This window comes from Saccostrea cucullata, unplaced genomic scaffold (genome assembly GCF_032062105.1).
Source record: "Saccostrea cucullata isolate Sc308-1 unplaced genomic scaffold, CSIRO_AGI_Scuc_v1 ctg1081, whole genome shotgun sequence".
Lineage (NCBI taxonomy): Eukaryota > Metazoa > Mollusca > Bivalvia > Ostreida > Ostreidae > Saccostrea > Saccostrea cuccullata.
Window position 1 is genome coordinate 78,602 of NW_026933989.1, and position 10,912 is coordinate 89,513.

Here is a 10,912-nt window from a genome sequence, read left to right on the forward strand (position 1 = left end):
GTAAGAAGAACGATTTGTGAGACTATGAACAGAAAGAAAAACAGATTAAAGACCAGTAAAAATGAATTAAAGGCAATATCATCTGGTCTTGTTATCACACATTCTAGAAAAATAATAATGTTTAAGCTCAAGTACGTGGCGAAGGCCAGACTAAATATCCACAAGAATCCAAGCTGTAAATTCACAGAAGGATCCTCGTAAACATTTTCAACATTTGATTCATGTCTTCTGCGACATCTTGAAATCAGCAGACTCATTGCAGAGATCAAACCAATGGTAACAGAAACGGTAAGCACAGCCCACTTCCCAACAACGACAGTTTCATCCACAGTTTTCTCTGCTGATATTACTCCAAAGATTACGAAAAGTCCAGCCAAAATATGGGACAAGAACAGTTTAGATGCAACTCGTCCGTCACTCTTTGCTTCACGCTCTTCTGTTTTTTGGGGGAATATAGGTTGTAATACAAGCCTATATGCAGATTTTATAAGATTTCCCATTTTTGAAGCGATTTGCACGATTTGTTTAACAAAATCCAAAGAACATGTTGCTTTTTTCAGTAGTTGACTTTAAAGTATTTCCTGGTTCTATCTCCCTTCATCATTCTGTGTTACTAATAAACAGTCAAAAAGAGAGACTTTTTTAGTTTTTTAAAAATACTTCCGTGTTTGTGTTTGAAATAATTGTATCACTTTGTTTCAGCTGAAATACCTAGTATGCACATAAAAAACTTGTTACGATTGAAATAAAAAAAATGTTGAATTAAATTATCTATATATTAGAAACAATCAAAATGTAACGTACTTACAGATATACTCTGTTAATTAACTATATAAAAATAAACGTACCTTAATCGCTCTGTTGGTTTTTCAATTTAATTTGTCCCGTTAAATGACATTAGTATATTAGCACATTTTTTTATTCGTTTTAATTGGAGGCATTCGTATTCTAAACAACTGAACAGGAAATATACGGCTTGAAATATATAACAAATATGCAATGAAACTTTATTTCCGATACATAATTTCCGTTTGCTGTTCTAATAGACCAGTCATTTATAAAAAAAGAAGAAGCCAAGACCAGAATACTTAAGTATAACAACAAATTGAGAATAGGCAATTAGACTGGAATTTATTTTTCGCGTATACTTTATATCTATTGAAATTCTTTGATCTTCATGCACGGAAATATTTGAAAATAATTTTGAATGGATATCCTTTTAACAAATCTTTAATCATAGATTTTTTTTCGCAATGAAATACTGGAGCATGGAAAAAGGGGGATTGACATGAAGGCTTTCAAAAAAATTCAACAACAACAACCCCCAAAACATTCCATAAATACACCAGTAAAATAATTCCCGTCGTGAGAATTCATTCGTTTAATAAACCAGTAAAATACTTCCCAAGTATTTATATTAAAGAAATAATTTAGAGCTAAAGAATAATTTTTTTTTTCTTTGTGGGCACTTTTACCGTAAATATTTCCATGGTGATTGTTGTAAATATTGTTTGCAATCGTTAGACAAATCCGACTAATCATTAACACTATGTACACTGTGCCACTTTTTTCCTTTACTGTATATTTCTTCGTATTCAAGTGTACACTTTCCTCTCTACTTTCATATTTAAACTTTCATAAACTTTATTGTTTCAATATATCACCATAAACCTGATTTTACTTTACGTTATGCCATCTGAATATGAATGGATGTTCCTCGAAAGGACATTAAGCAAACAAACAGATTTTAATATATCAATTGAAAATTGAACGTTTATTCCAAAAATATAATTTGAACATGAACGTTTGTAAATCAGCCAAATATTTAATTTTACTATTTAACTTGGAAATATTAACATTAATCAAATAAAAGGTTAACATTAAGCTTAATATGCAATCCATTCTTCCATGTGACTCCTGTTTATCAAAATGTATCAATAAAGGCGAAACAGAATCTTAACTTTCACAATATTTTATAATAAACAAATTTGTTCTCACTATTACAATAGTACAATACGGAAAAGAATAATTACTAAAGTTCTCATTACGGCTCTGACTTGTGAGTTTAAATATTATATAAAACCTTATATAGAAACTAAAGTAAAAAGTCATCCTCCCCGGCGGGGAATCGAACCCCGGTCTCCCGCGTGACAGGCGGGGATACTTACCACTATACTACCGAGGAGTTAATTATATTAATCTTAAAATAATGTTAAAGTTATGTAAGTACAGCTGTAGGTATGCTATTAATTATCATACTCATTAAGTCAAAAACACTTTTTTTGTCTTTGAGGTATCAAAGCAATCATAAAGTAAACGTTATTAATTATAGAACTGTTAAGTTGGATTTATCTGAATAAGGAAGTTTTAAAATTATTTTGATCACCTCCCTTCAAAAAAAGTTCTGTTTTTCAACATGAATCAGCTTTCTTTTAAAACAGATGTCAGAATAAAGTTGTCACTCTATTGTAAAATGTACCCTTCTTAACTTATTCTCTTTTAAGGCATATTCAAAATTTAAACCTTTTGCCAGCATTAGGTTTCTTATTAGGAAAATTTACATTGCTATTGTAAACATTTATGAAATTCATTAGAATATGCTTATGAAACTTCCTTGATTTAGAATCAAGAATTAAATCTAAATGAAATGACATTTGCTAGCATTGGAGGACAGTGACCTCTCTATTTTTTGAATTTCATTATGTCCTTACTAAGATAATTTTTAAACATTTCATTATGTCCTAACAGTACAAATTAATGTTCACCAATATCATATGATTAAAAAGTTCAATATGAGTTAAAAATATTATAGTTAGATTGATGTTTTTCCGAATTGCATTAAGTAGTTATCAATTAGACTCTAATATTCTTTAATTGTCTAAATATTTTCAAGAGGCAGTTCAACTCGTATTGAACTTATTAATAAAAAAAAAAAAACCAACTGAACCTTGAAGGGGGGAGGGGGGGGGGGGGGGTATGACATATGACAATTCCAGATTTAGGAGGAGTAAACATCCCCTGTTGACCGCCGTGAGCCATATATTTTTAGATATGCGGAAGTTTTTCATTTATGAATTGTAAAAATAGATATATAATAGCGCTTTTAATTTTCATTTTACTCTGTTTAAGGTCATTTAATCCTTAGATCACTAAAACTCATCTGTTCGGCAATTTGAAATGCCTGAATTCACTCTATTTTGTGTATTACGCGCAGTGTTTTCTCAAGATCCATCATTATACGAATAAAAATATATAAATATATAAATCTTTTTGAAATGTAGTATTAATTTCAGGAAATGAGAATAAAGAGAACAGATAACCATTTTCTAACAACAAATTATATAAGAATTAAAAAAACCCATAAGTTTCTAGAAATAACTCTGGTACAACATTTTTGGTTGTTGTTTAACGCCCTCGCCTCGAGAATTTTTTCACTAGAGACGCAAACACTTTTAAGTGGAGGGCTGTACATTTTTACCTACACTCTTCACTCATGGCCATTGAGCAGTGAGGGATAGTTTTCAGGTACTCGGTTTATATGGTATCATATGAAGGGCCGGTCTCCACGCGCCTAATACTTCAATTGTTACCGGTATATATAAAACATTGTTTGAAAATCTCGTGCTATCATTGGAAGACATCAAGCATCAGTTCTTATTTTTACCATTGCAAATAAGGTTAGATTAAAGGAAAATCGATTTCCTTAAAATGTGTTTCTTTTTGTTCTTTATATCAATTAATTAAAAGTCTAATTTTTACAATACATTTTGAAGATTCCAAAAGCCTTGCAATTTGATCATATTAAGATAAAGAAAATGAAAATTGTTACTAAAAAAGATTTCAATGTCAAGCTCTGTTTTAAGACTTAATTAATTCAATAGTAATTATAGGAGTTACATTTCCTGACTGAGGCCGGGGCGGAAATCTTTATCATATACGCAATATTAGCTCTGGGAGTTTTTTTTTCATTTCCACAAAATACAGCTATATCAATAAAAATACTAAACCTTCCAAATTCTCTTGAAACAATCCTATTCAATTATCTGTCATTTTTCATGTACATTTATAATTAATACTACGATTCACTAAAGTCCAAAGAGCCTTAGTTGAGGGGGTTCATGTTATGTATTATTAAATTTAATCAAGAATTTTAAAAATGTTACTTACAGGCGCCAAAGTCAAATGAGCCCTCCTTAAAAGAAAAAATATTCTGATTTCTTTCTCCTATATTTCACCCTTTTATTGTTTGATGGCTTATTGGCATATTGAATGTTTTTGACAGTGTGAGGGAAGGGCCACAATAATGTTTATAGTTCATTTCTTAATTTGGTTATTTTTAGCATCAAATACGCTATTTACAACATAAAGAAAAAAGTTAACTATATCTTCGAACAAAAAAGTCAATAGTCTTTTTTGGATATTTAAAAATTCTAAGACAAACAAAATCGACAATGGTATTTCAAAGTTTTTTTAACAAGTATTTTAAACTGGATACAGAACTTTTTAACAATAAATTGCAATCAGTAAAATATTCAATGAACAACATTATATAAAATTGTTAAAGTAGAAATAAAGTTCTGCAGGTATTAATTCATGTTATCTTAGATAAAAATACTGTTCTTAAAATAACTTTGATCTGACTATCTATTTTTCAATTATTTCAAAGGAATAGAGGATTACAGTCATAGCACCGTCTTACATTACATTTTCATAAGATTTAAATTTCTTGTACATAGAGTATGCACTCATTGCAGAAAAAAATCTGTAAAATACCATCAGGGGCACAAGAAGAATCTCCATTTTGTGCCATTCGATAAAACCAATGTAGCGAGTCTTGGTAAAAATGTTTCTGTTGTAAGAGTCTTGTAGCCAGTACATAAGATTGGTGATTACCAGAATCATTCCACAGGCAGCGATGCATTTTGAACCATATTCTCGAAGTGTATAGCGATGATAACTTACCAAAAGCAATGTTTGCAAGAATGTTTCCAATATTCCAAAAATACGACTAACAATTGTAGACTTTGATAGAGTTAAACCAGACATACTTGCTAAACATCCAAAGGTAAAATAGGCCATGATTCCTGTTGAACTAAGAATTAAAATATATTCTCGAAAAATCATTTGTTTTCTAACAGAATTTGAGTAACTCTTCAGTTTTTGACAGCATACATATACAATAATACATGTGCATAACGCACTGAGAGTCTCACTGCAGTCTAGGACAATAATAAGATCTTTATTTTTCCATTCATACACAAAATCCAAAAGGACAGTCGATATAAGAATTGGAAGGTTAACAAATATCCCAAATATAAGAGCTAATACATCGTAACCATCCATTTTTCTGGTGTTAAATGTGGTGTTATTGTCACTGTGTATTTCAGAAAATGCAGAACTTTGTCCTAAACTTTGTAATTTGGATGCATTTTGCCACAGAGACACCAGTAAGGTTGACGCAAGAATGCAAAATTCAAGCTGTGGTGGTAGCAGCATTATAGATAAATTCCGTCCCAATAATTTTTGAATTTCCGAGGCATGAAAGCATGACCTATTTTGAAAGTGTGTTGTATTTCCCTGTGCAAACATGTTGTTTATGGTAGAACTATACCATATAGAAAAGTTTGCAGCGAGGATACTGGCAATTGAAAAATGAAGAAAAAATGTTGATTGAAATTGTGCTTCTTTGTTATACGTAAGAAGAACGGTTTGTAAGATCAGAAATACTAAGTAAATTATGTTGGAAAATATTAAAAATGTATTGTGAGCATCATCATTTGTTGTTTTTACCAAGCATTCGAAATAAATGATTATTTTAATGCTCAAGTATACCATATTTGCCAGTCCGAATATCCATAAAAATCCCAACTGCAAATTCACGGAAGGATCTTTTTCTATAATATCTGAGCTCATCCCAAGCCTTCGCCGACAACTGGAAAACAGTAAAAACAGAATGGAGAGTAATCCAAATATGATGCATACAGTAAGGGCAGTCCATTTGCTGGTAATAACTGTATCAATGACATTTCTTTCTGCAGATAACACTCCAAAAATGACAAAGAAACCTGCCAACACATGTGATAAAAATAAGTATGATGATACTCTTCCGTCATGTCGAATTGTTTGTCGGTTTGCACTCGGTAATATTGGTTGCAAAATAATCCGAATGGCAGATTTGACAAACTTTATCATTTTTATAGTACACCACTTTCAGGCGACTCCTATAAAAAATTGCTTAAGAGGAAAAAAGAATGAAACATAACTTCTTCCTTTTTGGAGTCGTAATTTAAAATGAACATTTTATCTTCTTACAATACTTTCCGAGGTTTTGAAAAAACAAAACTCCAGATATTTACTTCCTTGTTTTAAGATATATGACAGTTGATAATTGGAATAAAAAGTAACGTGCTTGACAATAGAATTGCCAAGTGGTGATGATAATTATAATCAATTAAATATATAAAAGATTATATATAATACAGGCATTTACACTAAAATTATAAATAAGCAAGGTGTTTTTCACTTAAACTAAAAGATTTCTTTTAATTCACTTATCTTCTGTAATTATGTTAATTAATATATATCTTCCTTAACCCTTCTGCGAATTTCTTTCACTCAAGTCTCCACCACTTGATGCAAGATTGCAAAAAATTAAAACCTATCATACTTTTACAACACCAACAGCTATCAATCAATCTTATCTATCTCTTATCTATCTACATGAATTATTTAGTTTTATACAAATTATTTATTGCTTCTGCTTATTTGTTTTCTCAGCAAAAATTGACAGTTTTTTTTTTATCTTTTAGGTATTGAACAGCTTAATAATATCAGATATGTACTTTCGCAAAGAACATGAGGAAGTAGATAAGATTACAATTAATCTTTGTTCCCTTGAATACCTTGATTAATATCAGCTTTTCATTTCTAACTCGTTGTTTAAACTTTCTGATTTGTAAGGTAGGATTCTTCTCATATTTCTAATATTTAAAAATTAATGAAATTTTCACAGAATCAAGAAGACAATATCAGTAAGTGAAAGTATCAGTGAAATTAAATTTCGTTTTATATTAGAAGCAAGGTAGGTCAAGGTCGTTTATTTTTTCAATCATGTGATACCTACTTTTATTTCAAAAGTTTAATGATTGTTCTTTTTGCATAAAAAATTTTTTAAGGTCTATAGCGATATTACCAAATTTACATAAATAATTTAAAACTGGATATTGATTAATCCGAACTGTTTTTCTTAATTTTTTAGGATTATTAGTTATTTTCATATGTTATATTTAACTTTTTCGTATTTTAAAATAAAGTAGTATTATAAATGTACAAAATGATACAAAAACAAAAAGCTTATAATTTAATTTTTATTCATTTGTTAGTTTATTTGAAAAAATCTTTATTTGATATATTTTGAAAGTTTAGTCCTTCATTATTAACAAAATGACTTCAATTTGTACAAAATTTATAATTTTAACGATATTTTCAAGCAGATTGCCAAAAATATACGTTTTTCAAACACAGTTTACCATTTCTATTTAAAGTTGTATTGTTGAAGAAAAATATGGTCTTTTAAATTCCTTACCCCAATATGTAAGACATTATATGCTTTGAATGTTTCATAAAGTAAATTTTTTATCCAGTTTTAATCAAATACAGCCTTTATTATAACCTGTTAACTTTTTTGTACCTGTTAACTTTTGCATTAAATTGTTTGAAAATAAGATATATAACATAGTCAATACAATGTAATCAATAACTTGAACACAATTTATAGAAGGAAAGAATATTTGAATAAGTAAAGATTTATTTGATTTAGAAATCCCTTTCATTCATCGATATACCATCACGTTAGCTCAGTCGGTAGATCAACCGCTCCGCGTTCGGACGATCATGAGTTCGAATCTCGGCCGCAACTGACCTAAAATGTGGTATCCATTCCCAGTCGTTCGGCACCTCGAAGTAGCATTTTTGGTCCTTTTGATGAGACCTTACAAACTGAAGCCCCGTGTAACAGTAGACATGCACGATAAGGATTTCTCACTGCACAATGGCCTTAAGTGCTGAGTAAAGGTCAAAATTATTCACATTTTACAAAATATTTTTATGAACATACGCATAGGTTCTACATGTACTTAAATAATTACTTAAAAGTAGACAAAATATCACACTTGACTTAGATATTTTGTTAAATGTTGTGTTTTTTTTTCAGATTTTTATGCGTCCGGATCGATACATACGGTGCGTATATTGCTTTTTGTCTTGTCTCGGTGTCTATTTCACTCCTACTAATGTTATTGTCATCTAAATTCAAGCCACGTGGTTTAGGTTGACCCATTCAAAGGTTATACGATAGAACCGCTTTTATAAAAAAAAAATTGCAGTAAACAGGAAATTGTTATAGTCTGTTTCTCTTGAAAACACGTCCTATGAAAAATGTGGGGTTATTTTTCTTTGTTCTTTCCTGTGTTAGACCTTTCTGAAAGATTTTCATGATTGGGTGGGTATAAAGGGGGCCTGTTAAAACAATATACTTCAATTTTACTCTCTAGACACAATATTTTCCTAGATCGCCCGATATCGTTCTAGAAAAAATGTATATTTTCATTTACACTGACCAAGCTTTGTTCGCCTTATATGGCTATTGCTATTAATGCTCACAGCAGATCTTACCACGCACAACTGACCAATCGTTAAGGCCGGTATACACGAAAAGATTTATATTATAAGATTTGTATTATAATACAATATCTTATTGTGTATACTCTCTTAATACAGTGTATCATAAGATTTATGTTTACAAAACATTTTATTTCCTAATACAAGTCTTAACTTACCTATCACTTTTAACCAATGAAATGTACTGACACTAGGGGTCATCCTATTTTTATAATTACTAAATAAAGCACATGGTAAATAATAATGGTCGAATTTTCAAGTAAAGACAAATAAAGACCGGAAAAATCTTTTATAGGGGGAAAGAATATACAAAGATGATAGACACCGCTATCAGAACCTCACCTTCCATTTATATTATAATTTTTGACAGAGAGAGAAATATGACGGGGAATACACGTTGGAAAACGTAATTTATAAATTTACAATCTTTTAAGATGTACATGTGTATTAGCGTGAGTACAAGAAAGTATTATAATACTTGTATCATACTACAAATCTCATCATGTATACCGGCCTTTAAATGAATAGCAACATTTACGCCGACTATGCATGTTTACATTTTACTTCGAACACGTTGTTCAGGTCAATCTATGATTGATATCAAAGGACCGCAAAAATATTCTTATGAAAAAATACAAAGATTGGGAACTATTAAAGTTGTCAGCAGCGTTTTAATATGTTGTTAACTAGAAAATATGCATGCTAAAATGTAGTTTGCTTCAAGTTCAGAACACCAGAGCTTCAGAGAAAAGGAAACGAGCAGCAGTATTTAAATGGACAAACATTTCTTTTTCCTACTCGTTATCACGTGTTTTGGCCAAGGAATCCAACTAACAATTGTATTCACCAATAGTACAACAAAGGAAACAAAAAAGAAACAATTGAAGTTGCTCTATGAAATGGGTGGGGAAATGTGCTTTGTGCCTTTCTGGTCGCCATTAGATTTGCTTTATCAAGCGTAAATTCCTGTAGTACCCGTAGTAACCCATAATGCAATTCTCATTCAGCTGATTTGTCAGTTAAAGCCATGTTGATTCCCCATTTGCTAAGCTGACGCCATAAAATATAGTCCCACTTCCCATGCAAATATATTTGACTGTCTAAGAAGAAATTTTACTACATGACTATAGGAAACTTTATATCATAGAGAATATATGCTTATCAAAAAGTTTAAATGAATTCAAGATAGATTGAAGTACACTTCTTCAGAATGGTGAAAGCTAAAACACAACATAACTTCTATGTTTACCAGAAATTATATAGCTACATTTCCTAAATGATTTACCTTATCTCACTGTAAAACACATCATTCCAATAACAGCGTTCTTTGCTTGTTTAAAGTTTCACATGTTGATTACCATATTACTCATCGATTGGATGTATGTTTTCAATAAAAGCAATACTACTTGCATATGAAATACAGAATCCAGCCACGTATGGAATAATGTTCACGAGAATGCAGTAAACAATAATCACATGTGGACAGGCAAAGCAAGTTTTTATCCTTATAACACTGTATAATGATGGAATTGATCGCTATATACAATATAATACCTATTATAATATTATAGCCCTACTTATTCCATGCTTTAAATATTCTCATACGTATCAAATTAACTCAATTCGGTCAAATCACACCAAATATAACACATGCGTTTTGGGGGGACAGTAAACGGGCTAAGACTGACCACGTGTTACCGGTGACTACAAATGCCGTGCTGGAATACAATCATTATATGCAAAGTAGTATTGATTTCATTAAAATCAAACATCCAATTGATGAATGATATGATAATCAATTTGTGAAATTTGTACCACGGTTGATCAAGCAAAGTGACACGCTGTTATATGCTAAAAATAGCTTGCTTGAACCTTCCCCATAACTTTTGAACCATGAAAGATAGACTTCATATTTGGTATGCATACTGAACTAATTTGGTTCTTCCAAATGGCACCAAGTTCAATGACTGTGACTTTGAATCTGAACTATATGCTAAAAATAGGGGGTTTTTTTTTAGAACTTTGTCGTCGCCGGACGCATGGTGTTTCACAAACACAACTTGTTTTTTTCTTCTTTTTCACTTCTTGTTGATTTGCAGATCAGTTTGCAATAAGTTTATTACTCTCTATGTTTCAAAATTAGAAGGAAAAGTAGAATCAACGCCCATTGACAAGGCTCAGTCTGATACAACTAATTAAGTATAAAAGTCATGAATAGAGTATAAACACGGAA

General features: G+C 30.7%; 1 protein-coding gene and 1 non-coding gene across 2 annotated transcripts; both read right to left on the bottom strand.

Moving 5' to 3' along the window:
* Window positions 1-2,113: 2,113 nt before the first annotated feature.
* On the bottom strand, window positions 2,114-2,185 carry Trnad-guc (transfer RNA aspartic acid (anticodon GUC)). The gene has a single exon. It is a non-coding gene; the product is annotated as a tRNA-Asp (tRNA).
* A 2,458-nt stretch (window positions 2,186-4,643) lies between these two features.
* Window positions 4,644-6,191, bottom strand: LOC134239755 (uncharacterized). The gene has a single exon (XM_062721909.1). It carries the CDS (start codon window positions 5,911-5,913, stop codon window positions 4,696-4,698), a length of 1,218 nt encoding a protein of 405 aa, XP_062577893.1. The 5' UTR covers window positions 5,914-6,191; the 3' UTR covers window positions 4,644-4,695.
* Between the last annotated feature and the right edge of the window lie 4,721 nt (window positions 6,192-10,912).

Coding starts and splice junctions, on each gene's coding strand:
- LOC134239755 (XM_062721909.1), bottom strand. CDS start 5,913: ATGAGCTCAGATATTATAGAAAAAGATCCTTCCGTGAATTTGCAGTTG.